The sequence below is a fragment of the Folsomia candida genome, unplaced genomic scaffold (assembly GCF_002217175.1).
Source record: "Folsomia candida strain VU population unplaced genomic scaffold, ASM221717v1 Fcan01_Sc007, whole genome shotgun sequence".
Classification (NCBI taxonomy): domain Eukaryota; kingdom Metazoa; phylum Arthropoda; class Collembola; order Entomobryomorpha; family Isotomidae; genus Folsomia; species Folsomia candida.
The window spans coordinates 551475-573805 of record NW_019091199.1 but is presented as its reverse complement, the minus strand read 5'-3'; the positions used below and the strand labels follow the sequence as shown (position 1 = coordinate 573805).

At 37.1% G+C, this 22331-nt stretch overlaps 5 protein-coding genes and 2 long non-coding RNA genes across 10 annotated transcripts; 2 read left to right on the top strand and 5 right to left on the bottom strand.

Annotated features, from left to right (window-relative positions):
- Positions 1-255: 255 nt before the first annotated feature.
- On the bottom strand, positions 256-2936 carry LOC110851696. 4 transcript variants are annotated; one of them, XM_022099571.2, is made up of 7 exons: positions 2660-2936; positions 1652-1736; positions 1207-1566; positions 1031-1152; positions 836-945; positions 686-751; positions 256-577 (listed from the first exon to the last, which is right to left on the bottom strand). In XM_022099571.2, the coding sequence occupies exons 2-7, from the start codon at positions 1709-1711 to the stop codon at positions 393-395; spliced, it is 903 nt and encodes a 300-aa protein (XP_021955263.1). In that variant the 5' UTR covers positions 1712-1736; positions 2660-2936; the 3' UTR covers positions 256-392. The 4 variants fall into 4 exon arrangements, with proteins under 4 accessions (XP_021955263.1, XP_021955262.1, XP_021955261.1 ...); XM_022099570.2 differs by lacking the exon at positions 2660-2936 and adding an exon at positions 2324-2473; XM_022099569.2 differs by lacking the exon at positions 2660-2936 and adding an exon at positions 2246-2462.
- Positions 2937-4336: 1400 nt separating this feature from the next.
- Positions 4337-5673, top strand: LOC110852343. The gene is made up of 3 exons (XM_022100384.2): positions 4337-4730; positions 4826-5012; positions 5114-5673. Exons 1-3 carry the CDS (start codon positions 4424-4426, stop codon positions 5370-5372), a joined length of 753 nt encoding a protein of 250 aa, XP_021956076.1. The 5' UTR covers positions 4337-4423; the 3' UTR covers positions 5373-5673.
- Positions 5674-5909: 236 nt separating this feature from the next.
- Positions 5910-7599, bottom strand: LOC118436150. The gene is made up of 3 exons (XR_004835252.1): positions 6499-7599; positions 6368-6408; positions 5910-6303 (listed from the first exon to the last, which is right to left on the bottom strand). It is a non-coding gene; the product is annotated as an uncharacterized LOC118436150 (long non-coding RNA).
- A 701-nt stretch (positions 7600-8300) lies between these two features.
- LOC110852419 (sodium/potassium/calcium exchanger 3) lies at positions 8301-11905 on the top strand. Its single transcript, XM_022100488.2, has 11 exons — positions 8301-8512; positions 8736-9701; positions 9772-9917; positions 9997-10080; positions 10188-10335; positions 10410-10574; positions 10656-10838; positions 10909-11121; positions 11184-11285; positions 11357-11412; positions 11495-11905. The coding sequence occupies exons 2-11, from the start codon at positions 9008-9010 to the stop codon at positions 11762-11764; spliced, it is 2061 nt and encodes a 686-aa protein (XP_021956180.1). The 5' UTR covers positions 8301-8512; positions 8736-9007; the 3' UTR covers positions 11765-11905.
- Positions 11906-12080: 175 nt separating this feature from the next.
- Positions 12081-14571, bottom strand: LOC110852421. The gene is made up of 4 exons (XR_004835251.1): positions 14220-14571; positions 13219-14153; positions 12291-12412; positions 12081-12228 (listed from the first exon to the last, which is right to left on the bottom strand). It is a non-coding gene; the product is annotated as an uncharacterized LOC110852421 (long non-coding RNA).
- A 469-nt stretch (positions 14572-15040) lies between these two features.
- LOC110852000 (guanine nucleotide-binding protein subunit beta-2) lies at positions 15041-17182 on the bottom strand. The gene is made up of 5 exons (XM_022099952.2): positions 16522-17182; positions 16281-16443; positions 15983-16187; positions 15669-15888; positions 15041-15606 (listed from the first exon to the last, which is right to left on the bottom strand). Exons 1-5 carry the CDS (start codon positions 16868-16870, stop codon positions 15500-15502), a joined length of 1044 nt encoding a protein of 347 aa, XP_021955644.1. The 5' UTR covers positions 16871-17182; the 3' UTR covers positions 15041-15499.
- A 356-nt stretch (positions 17183-17538) lies between these two features.
- LOC110851987 (cyclic nucleotide-gated cation channel alpha-3) lies at positions 17539-21609 on the bottom strand. Its single transcript, XM_022099939.2, has 9 exons — positions 21457-21609; positions 21264-21395; positions 21008-21197; positions 20538-20961; positions 20144-20450; positions 19785-20066; positions 19563-19682; positions 19369-19501; positions 17539-18020 (listed from the first exon to the last, which is right to left on the bottom strand). Exons 1-9 carry the CDS (start codon positions 21607-21609, stop codon positions 17539-17541), a joined length of 2223 nt encoding a protein of 740 aa, XP_021955631.2.
- Positions 21610-22331: the final 722 nt, after the last annotated feature.

The window sequence follows — 22331 nt, the reverse complement described above, 5'->3', positions numbered from 1 at the left end:
ATGCAAAAATTCCTGATTTCGATTAATTAAGTTTATGCCTGAATTTATAAAATTTGGTGCTATTTACCACCACTACTTAAATGACCCACACCGGTCAACCACTGGACCGATTGTGTTCGAAGTTATGCAATGTCTTATCGCGATGCACATTTTAAGATGAATTGTAAATTGATCGAAATCGGTGTAGTGGTTCGTCCGCGTGTCACAGACAGACGGACGTAACAATTCCATAAGCTCTGCTTGGAACTAAAAATGTACTCGTTATTGGCACATTTTATTTAGAATGTGTATTTATTTAATTGCCACACATCATAATTGCTTATAAGACTTATTATATAACACGTGCATATTAGGGCCACCAAACGTGGTTAATAAATAATAGTCAATTTGCATTAAATCGTACCTGTAACAGGTACGATCAATAATATTGCTAAAAACAATGTCTGTAAATAATTTCCGATGACTTTCTTGTTCGAACCATTTTTGTTATTAAAATTGTACTTGGCCTCTTTCTCAATTAAAACTTGGTCAAAGTGTTTGGGAAAATGGGATTGAATTAGCCGATCAATCTGGAACGCTAAAAATAATGAATAAAAATGTCACATTGAAACTTTCCCCATGAAAGGCCAACAACAATAAACACGCGAACGCACTTTACACTAAAATACAAATAATGTTTTCAAACCTTTCCATGTGTGGAGGAAGGGACGTCTTGGTATTAATCTATCATTCACCCAGGGGTATTCCCAACCTATTTATACAGATCAAGGATATTTTTGTAAGTACTACCTGGAAATATTCAAGACTTATCCAGCATAATTCTCGTGTACTATACCTTGTGTGCTTGTAATACATGCGTCCTTGTAGCCGGTCAAATTGTAAGTTTCTTCTATCTCTATGCACCCTGCTAAGAAGACGTCAACATAGGTCTGCACTATTGGGTATCTGAGCAAAAAATTCATAAATATTGTCTTCATATCCATTAAAACAATTTAAAATTGAATGAACGGAACCCATTTTTCAGTTGTACCTTTCCGATGGCCATCCTAGAAATTCAGGTTTTACATCATAAATCCAGAACTGGGCATTTCCTACAGGAAAATCTTGCTCCACTGTCGCATTCCAACTTTTGTCAATAAGGAACTGAATGTCCTATGAAATATAAATCTCATAGTATTCAGTCTTAAAATTTATCCAATGTATTACCTCCAGAGGAACTAGTTTCCGACAATAAAAAACCTCCCGTTTGTCAAACTCAAGCAAACTTTGATAATCTCGGAGTTTAAAGACGACCCCGTTAAACGAGGTGGTCGAGTTGGCAACATCCACCCCCAGATAAGTTGTGCTGTGACCGACCGGTGTTCCTTTGCAGTTGAAGTTTCTTGAGAATCCAGTCACATTTACAGGAATATTAATCCCCGTGTTAGGATACGTGGTATTTTTTGAAGCCGTGTTGAGTAGTGAACCATATCCCAGGATGTAAACTTGAGACAGAGAGTTTGGCGTCGGATGGCATTCTGCTTCATATTTGCCCTTTTCCGTAGCAGCCGAAGTGGTCAGCACAATCTAAGCAATCAAATTATTTCATAGCAAACTTAGTATTTTTTTTACTCGACAGTTCTACAAAAACCATGTTTTAAATATTCTTTACCAGATCAAGTATTCCCGTCGAAACTAGAATGATATTGAACCACGTCTCCAATTTTCTCATTTTAGCCAGACTTTAGAATATCAACCTAAATATATATAAATAATTATAAAAATCAAGAAATCACATTTAATTTTATCAGGAAGATTGAAAGCGAAATTGTTGTCAGAGTGGTTTTGTATAAAATCTATCCTCAATTAAAAATCGAAATCAACTAACTAAACTGATTCAATTTCTACGCTACTAAAAAGTATATTGCAAGTACTCGTATACGCACTAATGCATCATGTATGCATTTGCACATGAATTTCTTTCGTGTCATCTCTCACGTTTCATAAAACAATTTTTAGTAGTTTTCTGATAAGTAGAAATTCAATCGCTTGCAAATGTTCTCAATCACGAAAGTTTGAAGTATTTACTTTTCCTTTGACACTATGGAATAGATCATTTCTACCAATTTCAAACTTGCTGAAATTCTATATTTCATTATAACATTTAAATAAAGTTAATAAAATGTTTGTCCAACTGAACGGAAAACGGTCAATTATCACAAGTGTGATAACGAGGATATTATATGTAATCCTATATTGGCCACACCTGTATCACAGCCCGGTGTTCGCAGTCTACTAGCTCAACTGACAACAATTACTTTCCACCACCACCAGCTAAATTAACCTGTTAAAAAGTGATGCCCTAAAACTTTTTAATGTGTAATTATGGGCATGGGTATGAATAACAAAAAAGGCGAGCCACTAAAATAAATGACTATGCAATTACTACCAACTGCAAAGTCAAACCACTACTAAAAGCTCCACACGAATGTATGGTCACCATCGATGCGAAATAACTGCAAACTCTAGCGTCGAGTCTTTTAGAAAATATGACAGGCACAGAGTCGACGCTTATGTTATGATGCAACTATTTGAAAGAATACACATGTGGGTTGTATAAGCACAAATCGAAGTAGAAGAATATTGAAAAATGAGACATGACAAGCAATAAACTGCTCACTTATTTATCCTCCTCGCTCTTGTTTACACTTTAATAATGAAATGTAAATCTGATTGTAATGTTATGAAGGCAGTTAACCTGTCATTAGTGATATCTGTAGTTCGTAGTAAATGAGAAACAACTTGCACATTTGCAATCCGATTGCTCTATTTGTGGAGCAATATTTGAGAGGGAGGAATCCGGAGGTTGGATATCATTATGCATCATTCTTCATCCAATTATGCATGCGCTTCCAATTTCACGGGATATGTCAGCACGTACAAACATGTAAATGTGTGTCTTTTGTGAATGTCAGCACATTCTTTAAGTGAAGGACAAATTGCAAAAGTAACTTGAATCCAGTAAAAAAACTAAGTCTGCAAAAACGCTTTTCGACCAGGTTCGTATCGTACCACGGTCGATGTTGGTTGAGGTGTTGGGACACAGGATGCACACCAGTTTGTCCGATCTAAGTAAGCAGGACTGGAATTTAAAGCTTTATTGCTTCATTTAACATTCAGCTTGACAATTTGTGATTTATTATATTTGTGTTACAATCGTATTTTCGGACGGCGAAAACTATTTGTTTAGCTGCCAACGCTGTACTATACAAATTCATTTTATGGCTAGTGAAACAAAATTTATAGCATTTTTTGGATAGGTATGAATTATTGCTTTCAGTTTATATAATGGGAATATGGCACTGTTACATATGTACATACACCGGGATGCTTGCTGAATTTTTATGACCATAACGTAATATTACGGGAACTATTGTTAATTGTATTGACGTTTTTTAGAATAAAAAAAGAGTCGTCTGATTCTGATTAATCCAATTTAAACTTTCTCGCAAATGACTTTGTTAATTTCATGTGCAACTTATTGTGACGTGAATCATGATAATTGGCAATTTTCCAACTGTGTTTTAAACAAAATCCACCCATACTCCAGCTAAAGGTTACAGAGCTATTTACGAGAACCTACGTATATCCTCCTTGCCCTGATTACTCGACAATTATGACTGCATCGATTATTCTGTACAGTTGTCAACGAAAATAGAAAATAATAACAAAGGAAAATGTTGTCAGTTTAAGGGACTGGCTTTATCATTGATCTTATTTTAACGATTTATTATTGGATAGTCGTATTCGTATATCCTTCGACCATATTACTACGTCATAAAGGTCATATGCATGAAATTTAACTATTATAATAGTAAGAACAAATTTTACTTTTTCAAAAAGTAAGGGCACTTTTTACTCCAACTAAAGTAATGTTTACTATATATAAAGTTACGCTCACACCATATATAGTAAACATGACTTTAGTTGGAGTAAAAAGTGCCCTTACTTTTTGAAAAAGTAAAATTTGTTCTTAGTGTGTATGTTTCTTGGTCAATGTTTCCTGTTGGCCAGTCGCAATACACATGTAAATATCTATATTCCCAAAAGAGTTGTTAATCATTTATGTTATTACTAATACTTACGATCGGTTTGTGACAATAAATCCTTGATTTTAACTCATCCTCATATCATGCTTCATATGTTCATTCTATATAATACAAGTTCTCAATTATCACAACAGCAGGATAATTAACTGCACATCTTTTCTATGTAATGAACAAGTATATGTAAATATACGTGCGCCAGGCATTAATCATTTGATAAAAAATGTACCAAAAAAATCCACATGTTTCATGTACCCAGCAAGGAACAATATCGCACTATTTGTATGAGATTCATTCGTATTACATCACCCGTGTGATCGCGACAGTGCAAAAGTACAATGTCCAAAAAGGTGCTGATTGTTTTGCCGTCGAAAGATTTCGACGTAACCGAGACCTCTGTTCCATGGCGAAAATTAACTGACGCCAAGGTGCAAGTGGATTTTTGTACTGAGAACGGAATTCCAGGAGAATGTGACCCTTTGCTATTGGATGGTGTCATTTTCGGAAAGTTGGGAGCTGCTCCTGAAGCCAAAGCTTTTTACCACGAAATGATCAAAACAAAAGAGTTTCAAAATCCTACAAAGTACAAAGACACCGAATTCATGGACTATGATTGCGTCCTATTCCCAGGAGGACATGCACCAGGTACGTAGATAATTATGAGCAAATAAACTATTAAAAAGTGAAAATGTCACGTAAACAATTGAATCGTTTTCACTCGCCTCCAATTGAATTCGTAGGAATGAAGCAGTATTTGGAAAATGAAACCATCCGAGACAAAATTGTCCCATATTTTAAGAATAAATCGAAAGTGGTTGCTGCAGTGTGTCACGGAACAATTGTGCTGAGCAGAACAATTGATAATGCAACTGGAAAATCAATTTTATACAACAGAAAGTCTACTTGCCTCCCAAAGTATATGGAAAGGTGACCTTCTTTTACGTATTGATGCACCTCATTAATTCCTTCCATAACACATTTTTCTACATAATCTCCTTTATTTTCTTGTTTGAACTGAACTTTCACAGAAATGCGTATTATTTGACGGCCTGGAAGCTTGGAAAGTACTATCGGACTTATGACGACTATGTCGAAGACGAAGTGCGTCAAGCAATGCAATTTCCAGATAAACAGTTTCAGCCTGGAACTTGTAACCAATTTGGCAGCTTGGACGAACGCTATGCATTTGTTTGCGTTGACGAGAATTATATCTCCGCTCGATGGCCAGGAGATTGTTACAAACTAGCAGACACCATTTTAGAAATGATTAATCCTGTAAACCATTAACAAATAATTTATTGGGACGTCTAATCAAGTAATGTGGTACAAATTAAATATGTATTACGAATAGATTAGAAGCAAACCACTTTAAGATATTTAAATAAACATTGAGGTAATGCGAGTACGTGTGTAGTTATTGGCTTCATGAAAGAGTTGTATACATAGTCGTCGCAGAAAATCCAAATGAATTTTGTGTCTTTTATGTCAAGTCTTTATGAATTTTGTGCATGAATTTTACGTTGTAAAACATGAGCCGCTCTTAGAAATAAATCAAAATCTGAATGTGAATAAATTCGACAAAATGGAATCTGACGCATTTAATTGCATGCAAAGATTTTCCTCCTTTCTGTACTATTCATTTATTTCACCGTACAAAATTGTGCTTTCACCAAAGGCTGATTCTGGCTGCGAGGTATTAAGAGCTGGCAAGTTTCACACGGTATGAGTTTTAAGCATTCTAGTAAAATAATTCGGATAAATTAATTAAATGACCTAATTAATTAAATTAATTAATTAAATGAATTAATTAAATTGTCACGTGCTTTCAGCTCCTTTGCAGTATCAACCACATTTATCAACTTTATTTTGTACTGGCCTCGAGTTATTTAGGAATTATGCAAAGTCGCCGCATCAGAGACGACCCCACCCAACTTTATTTTATTGCTCGACTAATTAGCACTGTCTCAAGTGCAATTCTACTTTCACAATTTGTGTGGTTCCGAAATCGGTCCCTACGAAATCTGCATCAACTGACACTGCAATTTCCAAGTACATCAATATCTAGCATTGTGAGAAGTTATAATTAAATGTCATAATTTTAATAGTAAAAATTTAAGTAATGTTGGGATGTTCTCATAATTCTTAGGGTTTGCTTCAGGACATTTTTCCACTTTTAGGGCTCGTCGCATTCCCAATCCTGGTTGTGGTGCAGTCAACCCTGGAGAAAGTCTTGGTTGAAAACGTTCCCTTTCAGAAAACTTATAAGGACCAATTGTACATACCGCTGGGTGGCTTAATCCAACTTGAAGGGGACGCAATTGTGCTGGAAACGGTGTTGTCATGCGTTGCGTTAGCGTTTTCAATTAACTCTGTCATTTTCAGCAACGCCACAATTTTTGGGATAAGCACTTACCTATGCCTCGTGACATATAAGTTGGGATGCTCGTGTGAAAAATATTTATTGAAGGGTGGGAAACCATTACCATTGGCGCTGGTTAGTAAATACAGCAGAGTACACTATTACTTAATTAGTTTAACTCTGATGCTGACTTGTGTATGTTTCTCATATTTTTCGCTTAATAGGTCAGCAATTTATGCGACGAGCTCAAGTATCTTTTTCGTTATATGAATGCCACATTTAGCTTGCACATGCTAAATTTTGTTGCCAGTCTGCTAATTCATTTCAGCAGTTCCCTTACGGAATTGATGGAGTCCAACATGTCGCCATTTATGAAATTCGCTAATTTGTTTTATTTCTTCTGGTCGGGTGGTTGTCTTGTTCTTGCTGCAACTGGCACATCAAAAGTATGTCTCGCTTAGTATAAAATTTTGTACCCAACACTGGCAAAAACTAAAATATGCAAATCGTTTCCATCAGCTGCAGGCATTTAGAAAATACTTATTCAAAAATCAAAGTAAATTGGAGTATAATGAAAGAATGGAAGAATTAAATCTCCAAATGAACCTGGAACAAAATCCACTCGGACTGCAAGCTCACACTTTTCTCATTACACATGGTTTCATTGTTACGGTATTGAGTACAGAAATTATGTACATATGTACATACATACACTAAACCATGAATAATAATATTTTGAACCATTTTTCTAAACTTCCCAACAGATTTTCAGCCAGGTTGTCACATATATCGTAGTTTTGCTCCAATTCACGCCAGCGTTATCAAACAAACAATAATCAATGATGCAACATATGTAATTTACTGATAAACTTTCCGTTAATAATATTTACACGTACAGAAAGGTAATGGCTTAAAATTAGTGAAATTGACACCCAAATTTTCCTCCAGAAATATATATGCACATAAAATGCAGGGCAATTAACATTCTGTCATAGTTTCTTTTCATGATGAGTCGTTTTTAACACCGTAAAACATTAACTTAAAAAGACCCTTAGACGTTTTGCAAGTTGCTTCTTAGGGTCCTCCAAGTTGATGCAATTCCAATTTGTATTCACATTATTCCAAATATGACAAGGCGTTGATGATCTTTTGTGGCAATTTTAATCCTTCAACGACAATTTTGAAGCACTTTGATATGTACATACGAAACTTATGCCTCTGATCACCTACATTAGGATAGGATTGATATGTATGAGCTGCAGACGGGAATGATAAATATGTAGGTAAGCTCTGGATTGGGTTAAAAAGTGAGCTAGTCATTAACATTGAGATACATTTACAGATTATATTAAACCGTTGTGAACTAAATATACATAATAAGTACATCTACATAAATATATCTACCACGCTGACTCTGATAATCGTCCAATAAGGAAATTTATTTTGCCATCACATTTCGTAAACACACTTTTTTATCACTTTTCCAAAAAGTCGATAAGTATGTGGATACAAAGAAGAAAAATATTTACATTCACAGCCAGCATGCAAACAAGTTTATTATTAGTTTGCACTACTTCCTATTGCCGTGATGAGTGATGATAACATACTACGACGGAAACTTTATAATACTGCAAAACTTACTCGCTTAAACTTTTCCATCCTTCATAACAAGGTTAACACATTATTTTTATAACTGACATGCTTGACCTGTAGATCAGCGAAAATGTGTTGACAAAATTAAATAAACTCAGCAACCATAAAGTCTCAATTTACCTCCAAATTGTACAAAATTTTACCTTCTGAGGACCACTCATTCAGTAGTCGGTAATTACTAATCTATGCTTATGTGTACGTACAGATGTGATGTGGTGTCGAATTTGAATGATAAGCCCGTTGGCCGATATGGATAGCTTATCATTTACAAAACATTACCCCACCCAGTTTTAAAGCACATGACAATTATTCGATGAGTAGCACAATCATCACGAGATTCGTCCCGTTCTCCTCTTTTGTACACACGAAATACACGCATACGAAAGGTTTTGTATCACCACATAATTGTCTGAAGGTAAGACCTGATTTCCGTCAGTAAGTTATTAAGTGTTAACAATTTAGCGTGTTATTAAGTGTTGCTTACTACATATACGTTTTAGTTGGAATAACTTGACTATTACCGCTTTGAAAAAATGTAAATGCCTTAATCAGACTATATATGTACTTCTTATATTATGTGGATATCGTATTTATAGTGAACATGGAAAGATGAGACATTATGCTTATTCTTATTTCAGGATAGTTCGAGCACAGCAAGAAATAAATTGATAAGTGATGGGAGCAGATTTTCAGGGCCCAGTTTCTCACTGATAGCACACCAGAATCGTTTCGCATTCTGTCTAACTCTTTGTCAAAATCTTAAAATCAAAAATCAGAAACCCAGGAACTTTAACTTTTAGAGAAATTTTCGATTAGCGTTGTTACATTACATACGTATACACTTTGTTTGTGGTTCATATTGATCTGCATCAGGCGTTGGCTTCTACCAACGAGTAAAGTGTGACAATTGATGGGTAAATATCGGACGTGTGGTTACAACAATGCCTCAAGTGCAAGTGAAAATTGCAATAGTGGCGCAAGTGTAAAAAATAGTCAGAGTTTATCCCGCAGTGCCGTGCTTGGAAATTCACAAAACCACAAGAATCAAAATGGCAATTGTTGGGGCAAATTCGAAGGAGATCAAATAAAGCTTGGCGAATCTGATCCTCTTCCAAGGCGGAGTCGTCATCTGGATAAAAGTAGTGCACCGTTGCAATCCATCAGACGCACTCTATACGTCATCGCCCTGGGAGCGTCAATTTTATTCATTTTGACGGAACAGGTTCATGGTGAAAGTCTAGCTGAAACACAGGAAACAATTCTACGGCAGGGCAGTCCTGTCCTAGACCAGCAGCGTACCACAGATTCTGTAACTGGAAGTAGTGGTAATGAAAGAGAGGGTGAAAATAGAGGATTAATTGACAAGCAGAATAAGAATGACGATGACGAGGAGGATGGTGCTTTGGGAGGAAACCCCTTCCTTGTTCAGCCTGCCAACTGTAGTCACTCTTCCGCTGAAGATTTTCCTCCAGACATCTTTTCCATTGAAGCTAAGCGACATGGAGCGATCTTATTCCATTTTTTTGTGGCAGTTTACCTCTGTTATGCCATTTTGCTCGTTTGTCAGGAATACTTTGTCCCTAGCGTGGAGTCCGTTTGCAGAGGTAATTAATACGGAAATCATGGAATTACGAATCAGTTTTAACATTCTGTTTTATTTCCGGTTTACAACAGCGCTTCACGTGCCCAGCGAGGTGGTTGGTGCGACATGGATGGCAATTTCGACTTCTGCACCAGAACTATTCACCAACGTGATTGGGACATTCTTAACAAATGGTGACATGGGCGTGGGAACGATCGTAGGGTCAGCCGTGTTCAATGTATGCGGTTAGAGTTTATATATTTTCTTTCTGCTGAGACCATTTAATTTAAACTTTTAAAAAAAATATAAATAAAAAGATTCTTGCTGTTGGAGCATGTTGCGGAATTGGGGCTGGCTATTTCATCTACAAATCGTCTACAACCCCTTCAAACAATAAAATTGTACGTACTATAGTCAGTCAGTATCTAGTGTGCTATAACTGCATATCGTGCTTATGTAGGTATTACGACGTGGTTAACTTTGTCTCACTAATTTTCATGGGATTTAGGGAGTGCGACTAGAGTGGTGGCCACTGACCAGAGATTCAATCTTTTACTTGGCCTCGGTTGCGACCTTGATTGGGGTTTTATACAATCGAAAGGTTTACTGGTCTGAGGCACTCTTCATGCTGGCTCTGTACGCATTTTATGTCCTGGGTAAGAATTTATATTTAGTATCCAGCATTTGCAGAGATTTATGTCATTTTACAAAAAGTATTAATTTATTGTAGTTCTATGTTTTAACACCAGAGTGAAAGGATGGGTAGAGAAATGTTTGGCTATTATTGGGTTGCAATGGGTCACAGGGTCGAAGGAGGGTCCACGCAGACTTTCTGGCATAATTGCAAAGAAAGTCAATGCGAATGAGAAAACGCCACTTCTTCTTCTCAGTGGTGGTAATCAAGTCTGTTTTTGTAAATGCTGGTCATAATGCAAATATTTCAATTTTCGGAATATTTTCGGGCCCATATATGTAGAGACCGAGAAACGAACATTAGAATCTGACAATAATAACTGGGAAGCTATCAAAGAAGTGACTTCGTCTCATCCTTCCCTCGTCAATTTAACCGTAAGCCAGGAACTCAGTGATACTTCGATGGATGAGGTTCTCATTCACAACGCCCTGGTCCATTCCTCCGGGTCACACTCAACGCCAGTGGGTTCGTTCCATTTGGAGTAGAATTTGAAGAGTGTCTTGTGGCAAAGTTAATATTTTTTTGCAATGTACAGAGGAATGTTCCACCTGCTGCAAATGGCCGTCTTTCGGAGCCAAGACTTGGTATGGATGGCTGATTTCATGGCCAATTCGCTTCCTGCTTTACGTCACCATTCCGGACTGTAGGACTTACACGTTACGAAATTGGTACTGGGCTACACTGGGCATGTGCGTGGTTTGGATTGGGGTTCTGACCTACGGAATCTCTTGGATGGTCACCATCATAGGTGAATGATAGTTGTTTAATCAAACTGTAAGTAAAACCTCACTGTATGCATTTTCCTTGCAGGAGAGACATTTTCGATCCCTGATTCTGTGCTTGGACTTACTTTCTTGGCCGCTGGGACTAGCATCCCTGAAGTTATTTCGTCCCTAATTGTAGCAAGTCAAGGTTAGTTTTTGCCAACTGACAATTAATAAAACTTTAAAATGCATAACTGTATTGTTGCAACCAAATTGCAGGGCTGGGTTCTATGGGATTCAGTAACTCAGTGGGTTCCAACATCTTTGACTGTTTGGTACTGATCTGAATTTGCTTATGTATTAATCTATCTAACTATGCGATGCAAGGAAATAATTAATCCAGATTGCTTTTGCCAGGTTTGTCTAGGTCTCCCATGGCTAATAAAAGCTGCCCTCTTGTCCTCGGAGGAGATTAACTATGTCGAAATCCACTCTGGAGGGTTGGAATATTCAGCTATAATTTTAGTCCTTGCACTCTTTGTCCTGTACTTTGCCATTGCTGTGAATGGATTTATCCTTGATAAGAAGATTGGACTTATCTGTGTGTTTATGTACATTGTGTTCATCAGTTTTGCTTGCATGCTGGAAATGAATGTATTTTTTCCAGTCAACCTTCCTTCCTGCTAAGAGATTATTTCTTCCCAAGTCTTAAGATTAATTGACCCCATGATTTTGTTAGTGCTATAATTGAATTTATGTAGGAATTTCATACAAGAATAAAATTACCTATAAATAGACTATTCTAAATAAAAAGCTATGAAACAATGATTGATTTCCTGGCCTGCTTCAATTTTTTTAGTTGCATTTAGGATTACTTGCTTTGCTTCCCATACGAATTCTCATTAGAGCAAATAGAAATTTTTCGATCATTTAAAGCTTTGTCAATGGTAATACGTATACTCAAGCATATACAAAAAAGTAATTTAATCAAACGGTTGTGGAATGCAATATTGGTTAGATTTATTGTTTCGTTTTTGAATGATCAGAATTTAGTGGACGCGGAGACTATCAAATTGCTTAACCACCAGCAACAGTGGTCGTTGCTACCGTGGTTGTTGCAGCCGTGGTCGTCGCAGCTGTGGTAGTGGACACTGAAAATAAAAATTGCATAATTAAGGGAAAAAAGGATCGCCATTTTGGACAAATCTCTTACAACATCCACAGAGTCCGAATATCAGTTGGAACATATTGCACCAACATACAGCTCCCTCGCTGGTGGAAATGCAGATGGTTGCGATAACCAGAAGAATAGCCAGAGTTCGCAACATAGTTCTCCTGAATGGGAAGAAATGATAACCAGATAAATATTTTCGAATAATGTAATTAATGATAGTTAACAAAAATATTGAAAAGTTAATTTAACTTATAATTCTAGTTTTGGTGTATTACATGATGTGATGTGGTGTCCTTCGATCGGAAAGGGGATGAGTTATATGTGGCTAATAAACGACATGCATTCCTCAAGTCTATTTTATACCAAAATCTTTGATTTCCATAATAATCAGACCCGGATTAACCATTGTTGAGCGTGAGCTAACTTACATTTTGACTCAATTTACAAGAAATTGTGCGGTAGAGTTAAATTCCTATATGGTGTCAAGAGATACTCAAATCTGCAGGCCTTAAAAGCCATGGTTAATGCACACCTACACTCTTTGACTGATTACTGCCTTGACATTTGGGCCATACATAATGACACTAAACTTGACACCTTACAAGCAAAAATCGATAAATACCTATGTATTTATTTTTACTCGAGAGTTGCTAAGAAAACAAAAAAGAGTACAAGTATTTCCTTCTCGAGCATTCGCAACTCGGCTGAAATGACACGGATTCGTGACGATTGTAACTTTTTGACATTAAGTGAGAGACTGAAGTTTGTAACTCTTAAAAATGCTTATAAGAGATGGTCTCTAGGCAAGCTTTCTTTTTCCGACAGTAGAGTTTCCTCAAATTTATCCATGCCGAAGCTTGACCCTATTGTGCACAGGACTGAGTCCCGTAAGCGGGCCCTCACATATCGCACCTACAAATTATGGAATGCCCTCCCAAAAACCTGGACATTCAAAGACATGACTTACTCAACGTTTTGTGACTCTGTTAAAGATTATGTTTTAAGTCTTCGTGAAACAGTGTAAAAGCAACTGTATGTATTATTTAGTTTATAGTTATAGAACATTGTATTAGTTCAAATTTTATTTGAGATTGTCGCTGGGTGTCCAGGGCTGAAAACCAGCACTTGTGCTGACGCTCGTACGACACCATTAATAAAAACTTCAATCAATCAATCAATCAAGCTAAATTGACGTATGCATCAGCTCAAAATATGGAAAACTTAAATTAATAATATCTACATAATTCAATCATTTTAAATAAATCGTAAAGGATTAAAGATAAATTACGCGCATCGCTTTATACATTTCTCGGTACATATTATGATATATCATTAGTATGACAGGAGAGTCATTATTTGGACTCCAGATTTCCATACACATGTGCAACATTATATATATAGTCTGTCTCAAAATGAAGAGATAGTTTTGGAAAATTCTACTATTTCTTAATAGCTTGGTCCTGGGGCCCAAAGTTTTATTATAATATAGCTCAGGTATTGCTACAAGTTCATGCCAAGTTTCATTGAGATTTGACTTAAATCAAGAAATTTATATGCAATCTTACAAAATTAGTCAAAATCGACTGTCTCAAAAGTAAGAGATATGAAATTTAAACATTTTATAAGTTAATTTTAAGGGAGTCAGTACCCTTGAAACTTATTCTAGTATTTGGTAAAACCTTTCTTAGCTAGAATTAACGCGAATATTCGTCGCTTCATTGAGTTATTGAAGTGCTGAAGGGTCTCCAGCAGGATATTTGCCCATCCGCCATGCATCATTTGCTCCAATCCCTTTTTGGTTCGAAATTGACGCCCACCCGACGCGAGAAGTTGGCCCAAAAATTCTTCATGGGATTTAGGTCAGGACTGCTAGCCGGCTAAGCCAAGTTCCCGGCATTTTTCCTGGCAAAGAAGTCCATGATTAAACTGGAAGTATGAATTTGGGCGTTGTGATTCTGAATATCCCACCTTATCCGCAAAATTCTGGGTCCCTAGCTGACCAGATTTGACTGGCGTTATCCCTGATAACCTTGTGAATCTGTTCTGGGTGTACTCGTGCTATTCCGGTCTTTCCACGATATCCAAAACCTCCCACAATATTACCAAATTTTCCCTTAAAAATTACAAATTCAATTTAAATTTGTGGTTCATATTTTTGGACAAATATTTTTATGCAGAATATTTTTTTAGTCCCATGCATAACCTACATTCTTGTCTAAAAAATACCCCATACCAAAATATGTGTTAACAAATGTGCACCATATTTAAATTAAGTTTGTAATTTTTAAGGGGTAATTTTGTAATAATATGGGAGGATTTGGATATCATGGAAAGACCGAAATAGCACTGATTACACACAGAATAGGTTCACGAGGTTATCAGAGAGTACGCCAGTCAAATCTAGTCAGTTAGGGACCCAGAATTTTGCGGATAAGGTGGGATATTCGGAATCACAACGCCCAAATTCATACTTCCCGTTTAATCATGGACTTCTTTGCCAGGAAAAATGCCGGGAACTTGGCTTAGCCGGCTAGCAGTCCTGACCTAAATCCCATGAAGAATTTTTGGGCCAACTTCTCGCGTCGGGTGGGCGTCAATTTCGAACCAAAAAGGATTTGGAGCAAATGATGCATGGCGGATGGGCAAATATCCCGCTGGAGACCCTTCAGCACTTCAATGACTCCATGAAGCGATGAATATTCGCGTCAATTTTAGCTAGGAAAGGTTTTACCGAATACTAGAATAAGTTTTAAAGGTAGTTAGCCCCTTCAAATTAACTTCAAATAAACTAATTAAATTTCATAAAAATGCCCTATCTCTTACTTTTGAGACAGTCGAATTTGACTAATTTTTTAAGATTGCAGATAAAGTTCTTGATTTAAGTCAAATGTCAATGAAACTCGGCATGAACTTGTAGCAATACCTGAGCTATAATATAATAAAACTTTGGGCTCCAGGGCCAAGCTATTAAGAAATAGTAGAATTTTATAAAACTATCTCTTCATTTTGAGACAGAGCGTAGCATTGTGGTTATTAAATGTATGTAACCTGCTATGGAATAATCAAGTCAGTAGAATATTTCTGCCCCTATTTACGCTTTTATACGATAAATTTTACAATAGTACCTGACCCTACGATAATATTTTGATTTCAAAATTCACATCTGCTTTCTGTTCATACATAATTGAAGAATTGTTCACAGAAGTTATATTCATCAGTATTTATTGTGAATATGAATACATGTTATTTTACATCCAGAGTCGAACATTCTGATCCCAGGACGAGGACGCTATGGCAATTCCATTGGGTGAGATTGATAAAGCCGTCACACGGCTCTCATGACCAGTTAACGTGCCTAAAGTTCTTAGTTTAATCATTTTTTCCTCAAAAGTTACGCTTGCTAATAAGCATTAATACCTGCCAAGTCGCCTTTCAAAATATCCCAAATATGAATCCCAGAGTCAGCATGACCTGCCATGATGTAGCGTCCACTCTGACTAATAACGCATGACGTGAGACCAGAATCTTCGGATTCGGGTGGTTCATACATTGCAACTTCTTGGTCACTCCGGATGTCAAAGAGTCGGGCACTGTTGTCTTCAGAAGCCGTGGTGAACGCCAGACCGGATCGATGAAACTAAATTATTTAATAAGTACGTAGTATTTGGATTGGACAAGAATTTTATGATATCAACCAAGCTGAATAGTGAATAATCAATTGCATAACGCACCGAAACGCAGTTAATATCTCCAGAATGTCCCCAGAATGTTTGACAAGCCCCTTGTACCCGTAAATCCCACAGTTTAGCCGTTTGGTCTAGCGAACCAGTAACAAACGTGTTTTCGTCCAAGGGATTGAGTGACAGGGATGCAACGTCTCCCGCGTGACCGTACAGTTCACTTGTGGCAAGTCCCTTGACCAGATCCCAATTAGTTCTGTGATTCAAGGTCAACCATTTCATATTCTTGTTGAATCTCAATTCAGACTTGTAAATAGACTGTACAAATTACTCATCGCTATCAAATTACATTTTGAGGTCACCCGATCCCGTCAACAGTTTTTTATCAGAGATGAATCTGCAACAGTTAAGGAAACCTCCAAAGCCCAGTTCTCGCATAATGCTGGCATTTCCATCAGGGTCACGGGTTTTCAAATTGTAGATCGTGACCATGTTATCCATTCCACCAGAGGCTGAGTGATTGGGAAAGAAATGCATTTATCCAGTAAAAAATAATAGCATATGTATACATAGGATTTAAGCTGACTCACCGATAAATAAACCAGACGCTGCGTAATCAACTGCCAGAACCCAGGACGATTTGAGTGGAATAATCTGCACCTTGCTTCCATTCCACGTGTCCCAAATTATAAGCTTCCCATCTAACGAGCCAGAAACTAGATGCCTGTTATCTGCTGCAAAGTCGATGGCGTTCACTTTATGGATGTGACCCCGCAGGATTCGTTTCGTGGACAGTTTGACTCGGGGAGCGGCTCCGACGGCGGAACAAATTTCGAAGAGAGATTTGTCCTTCACCGCTGCTTGCTTCGTGATAATCTTTTCTTTCAATGTGTCAATTTCCAGCCGAAGTGCTTCATGTTCAGGATCTACTTCCTCCATTGTCGCAACAACCAAAAAATTGAGGGTTTGATGCCAAGTGAAAATTCTCAAGAGATTGATGTGCCCGACGTAACGACGACGTCAACTTGGGCAGTCTAAATCCGAACTGTAAATGGCATGAGATATTCTGGAATGGCTTGTATTCCTTCACAGCATTTTGTTACAAATTGCAATAATTGGTCCGTTCTGCTAGTAGTCACGTTCACTCAGAAAAATTGCCATAGAATATGTTGAGAACATTACTGGCCTTTACTGCCAGCACGCATTTTCTCCTTGATATGAATACAAATCCTCAGTATTACTAGTTGGAGACTAATATGAAATCGTATCCTCAGCATCATTGGCGAAAGTAATTTGTTAAAATTAGTGTTTTCCATGAACTTGCAGAAATAACGAAATTTGATTCGACGCTAAATAGATCAATGTTATCGATCGACTTTTACTTTAGTTTTTTTAACCGTTTATTAGACCAATTCGCTCAGCACCATACCAGAAATCGTAGGCTCATATTTTACAATTTTTGTGCATTTGAAAAAAATGTAGAATACATAAAAAAACTTACAATTAGATATTTACATGCGTATCACTAGTAAACGTTTAATCTTCCCTTTGATTAAGTCGCATGACCTCGTGGCGAACATCACTTTCCCCGTTTTGTTTCATTTCAATTAAAAATCAGCCCCACCAAACCCTTCCTCCGCCCCTCTGCCCTTGTTCTTATATTCCCTCCACGCCCTCAACCCATCACTTGTGCCCAATTTTTCCTTACAACTTGGGCAATAATGTGTCACGTCGACAAAGAAACCAGCCGCCTCCGCGCACAATTTCAATGTTATAACAATGTCCACCATAAATATGACTAATCCGACGAAAAAGCAGACCCACAGTGCACCGGTCACGTAGGACAGAAACCCGCAGGTGGACAAGGTGACGAACGCCATGAGTAGAAATCCTTGGAAATATCGATTTTGGACGGCATCCTTGGCTTCAGAGTTGTGGGCGGACTGCGTCTCCGTCTCGATGGGTGTGTCGCAGTAGGGGCAGATGATGGCGATGGAAGCCCGACCCTGGTCTATCTCACTCCACACTTCTTGAGGCGAAGGGTTCATCGTGGAGAGAGGGTTGCAAAAGTCGACTTGTTTCATCCTTCCTGTAAAAAATATTGTTTTTATTTCAGTTTGAAATGTTACACAAATTGTTGGAAACTTTTACCTAATAAGTTTACATTTAATCCACGAGGTTTAGTGAGGACCTTCGTGACTGGACTGGCAAAGGGGAATTTCATTTGGCTTATTTGGTGAAAGTGTAACGAAACGGACAAATGTCACGCTATTAACAAATTAACGGGTTGAGATCAAGAAGAATATCGATTTTCTGTTAAATCTCCGTACTTTCATATTTAGGAAAGAGCGTGTGTGGAGGAGGATGGCAATGGAAAAATCGTTTATGCAATACCTGTACCATGAATACAAATAAGTAAGTGATTCATGTATTAGGCGATTTTTTTACTCTTATACACAACCCAAATAAATTGTAGCTATTTATTTAGGAGTTTGTTACAAGTTTGGGGTTTGAGTAAAATGTTCATGTGACATTGTACTATTGTAATTATTATAATTAAATTATTTTTAGAATTAATTCTTTTACTTCCTATGAATTTTATTAATGGGTAATAATGACTATGTACAGTATGAGTAAAATATCTCGGGTAAAAATATATGAGTAAAATTTATAAAATTCGTTTGGTGAAGTCCACGCCAATACTGGTTTCGTTGAATGTTCAATTTTTTGCTAAAATATTTATAGCTTAGCCAATTTTGGTTCAATTTATTTCAAATTTTGCACACATGTGGCCCGTAATATTGGAAATAAATGACCTAAAAATTACTTTGAAATATTAAGCTGTTATTGAATTTATACAATGTGAATCCGGCTTAAATAAATCGTGTATATATACGAATATATTCCGTACTGTGGATATCTATTTAAATTCGAACCACTAGTTATTTTTGTTTTTTCGCTGCCTTTATCGCAGGGCTATTATGTCATTTCAAGACTAAATTAATAAACAATTTCTCAGCAATCAATGTATTTTCTATTACTTGACAAACTACATATGTTTGTATGTAAAACTTTGGATTAAGCTATGTTAATGAACGACGGCTTAAATTACCTCGACTTCATTCTTGCTCCTTCTAGAAAACATCATTTTCCAACTAAGCCCACAACGAATTAAAAATTACAAGCTTTACACATGTAGACAATTGCAGTAGAATTTTAAGTAAAAGCTTAACCCACATTTTCAAGTCGTGTTTTGCATTTCTGCTGCGTCCTGGAGTACTGATTGGAAAGTCGGTTTAAGCGAATATCCAGTGTTTTGATCATCAACTCTGTGAAACCACATTCACCACATTACATAAATTACAATGGAATTTACATTCGAAACCTCGTATTCTTTTCCCTTTCAATGTTTAGGAAAAATAAGCGAATTATGTCACCTAAGGATTCCACTCTTTCTTCCTGGGTTCCCAACTCTTTGTCCATTTTTGAATCACTTTCCTGTAGCAACCCACTCTTGATGAGCATAGCTTTTCCACGATTCGTCAAAGCTGTTTGGGCTTCTGGATATTCCTGCGGTACGAAAGTCTTGCACCATCGTAATATTTAAATGTCAACTATGAAACTACGATACCCTCAGAGTTGCCCATAAATCGTCCTTCGAGAGGATGAAGAGATCCGAATACCCGACACTTCTCACATTTGCCGTCCTTCTGTTTCCTGTCTTGCTTCCAACAATGTTTAGCAGACTAATCTGCATGAGCGATCGGCATTAATCTCATTTAGTCAATGAGTATGTCGTAAAATTCCTTTTACGAATTTATATAATTTATTTATAATATGCATATTTATGTACCTCTCCAAAAACTGATCCACTTTTTAACGTGACATAAATCGTTTTCCCATCATCCGCAACAACACTAACGGCACCTCGTCGTACAATGTACATTTCTTTGCCGACGTCCCCTTTTAGGCAAATATAATCTCCTGGACTGAAAACCTGCAGCCTCAACTTGAGCACCAGTTCCGTCAAAAGACCAGGATCACAATCTTGAAACATTTCAATCCTCTTCAAAGTCCCCAAATGCAAAGACATTGCAATTTCCATTCTCAATTTCTGTGGGAGAGTTGTTAAGACCTGGATACAAAGTTATGAAAGTATTATTTTTGGCGATTTACAAACTTTGTGGGTATTTACTTTGGTAATTTTTTGACCTTATCTTCGTTAAACATTTGTTTTCGGCTCATTAGATAATCAAACCACGTGATGACCCTTTTCTCCAAGTCTTTTGACACCTTTTGAAACTTCAGGTATTCCTTAATTGAATCCATTGTATTCTGGAACTCGGTCTTTGTTTCCGTCATGTTAATGACGACGGACCCCACATTGCCAACAATTATCGCGAATATTATAACACCTCCGAATAATTCTACAACGACAAAGATATGTTCAATGTCACTGCGAAAGTCGGGAAGCGTCACTTCGCTAATTCTAGTCAAGATCAGGGTTGACCAGTACACACTAAAAGTACAATTTTGTGGTTAAAACTTTTAGGTACATCACAATCAAATTTTGCATAAACTTGAAACTTTGGGGTACACCACCCACCAGTAGGAGTACTGATATCCCAGCCTTGCAGCCTTCCCACCCTGCGTTACGTTTGGAAATACCCATTCATCAGTTCCAAATCCAATATGATTGCTTAGCCAGAAATAGAAGCAGCTATTCCAATGAATAATAAGTAAGATGTAGAGAACAACGTTAGCAATTTGGAGAAGATTTGGATACGCCGTTCGTGTCTCCATTTTTGTTAGGAATTCATTAAATCGATGCAACTTCAAGAGTCGATTAATCCGTAAAATAACGTAACAAGGAACGTCGGACGAGGCGCAAGTAACCGGATTTGAAGAGAATGGTAGGTCCAAGTTTAACGGTATCAGAGAAAGAACGTCCATTGTAAAATTCCTGGAGTGGAAATAATTGTGATGGAGTTTGCGTATTTCTTTCACCATAAGTCCGTCTTCCAAGTATGCTGAGGAAACATCGGGTCAAACATTATGCAACAAATAGGATCATACTAACACGAATGCACTTCAACTGGTCACCTTCATGAGCATGTATCACTGAATCCAGATAATAAATAATGTCGGTAATCCCATCGAGGTACAACCATATCGTTGGAATTGCATTTTGCAGCTGCCAGAACGTAGCTCTCCCCAAAATGAAAATCATGTTGTACAAAATTGCAATGGACGTAATTGCAATCCACTGACCAAAATGTACAAGTATTTATTCAAACTTTAAACTTTAAACTTGAGTCATTTGCAAAATTACCCCGTATTGAAAAGAATTTGATGGATCGACGACAATTGCATGGAGCAAAGCCTGACGACTCCACCATTTTGGCGTTGTCGCTGTGGCAGATGGGGCGACGTAAGTGGTCTTCTTTGTCCAGTTGTAGAAATTCTAAAATACATGTAAAATGTTTTCATTTGTCATGAATGCATATGTGAATGTACATGTTTACCTGTAAAAGTGCGACAGTCAGTCTAAGTTTTGGAACCTTTGCGTCATTTTCTGCAGTTTGAGATTCCGAGTTCAACTCAGGATCTCTCTTCTCATTAAATGGAACAAGTTTATGGTCACTAGGTTTTGTTGAAGGGTTAGATTTGGCTGACATGTCGCTAGTTTTTGTAAATATTTTTTACCTATATCAGCTAAAGCTAAGAATTCGAGCAATTTGGGTGGTGTCTCTTCCGATAATCCACCATAACTTTCTTCCTCCTCTCCTAGAATGGACACAGGTTGGTAAATATGAGACCAACGTGACTTTTATTTGATTCTCCCAATTACACACATGCAAATCAGGAAATTAAATCAAGGGTCAGGTAAGTAGCCTAGAGTGAAAGTCCAGAGTGAATTTTCTATGCATTTCACATCATAAACAGTTCACTGCGACTGAACAGTCTAAGTATTTATACTTAGAAACTTGAGCAAATTTAAAACATGGACATATTTGATAAACAAATTTTTCCTAACTCTCCTGCTCTTACTGCTGAGTATTAGCCAAGTATATTTTTTATTAAATTTATTTCTGAACAGAACCAAGAAAGTTACAATGATCAAACCCCAGCAAGTGGAAAGTATATGTATTTATATGATCACTTCTTATTGTTAGTTAAAAAATTTCGATAAATCGAACTTTCTATTCAATGTTTTAACTTGTGATATCTTGTGAAAACGTCAAAAGTGTCATATTTTCCTAGCAAATTCCTACCTCGAGTAGCCATCTCAATGAGAATTCATTATATCTGGTGCTGGAGTTTATTATTTAATAAATATCGCAGATTAATGCCCTCCGTAAATTTTACTTAAATTTGACATAGGTACTAGTTAAATGGT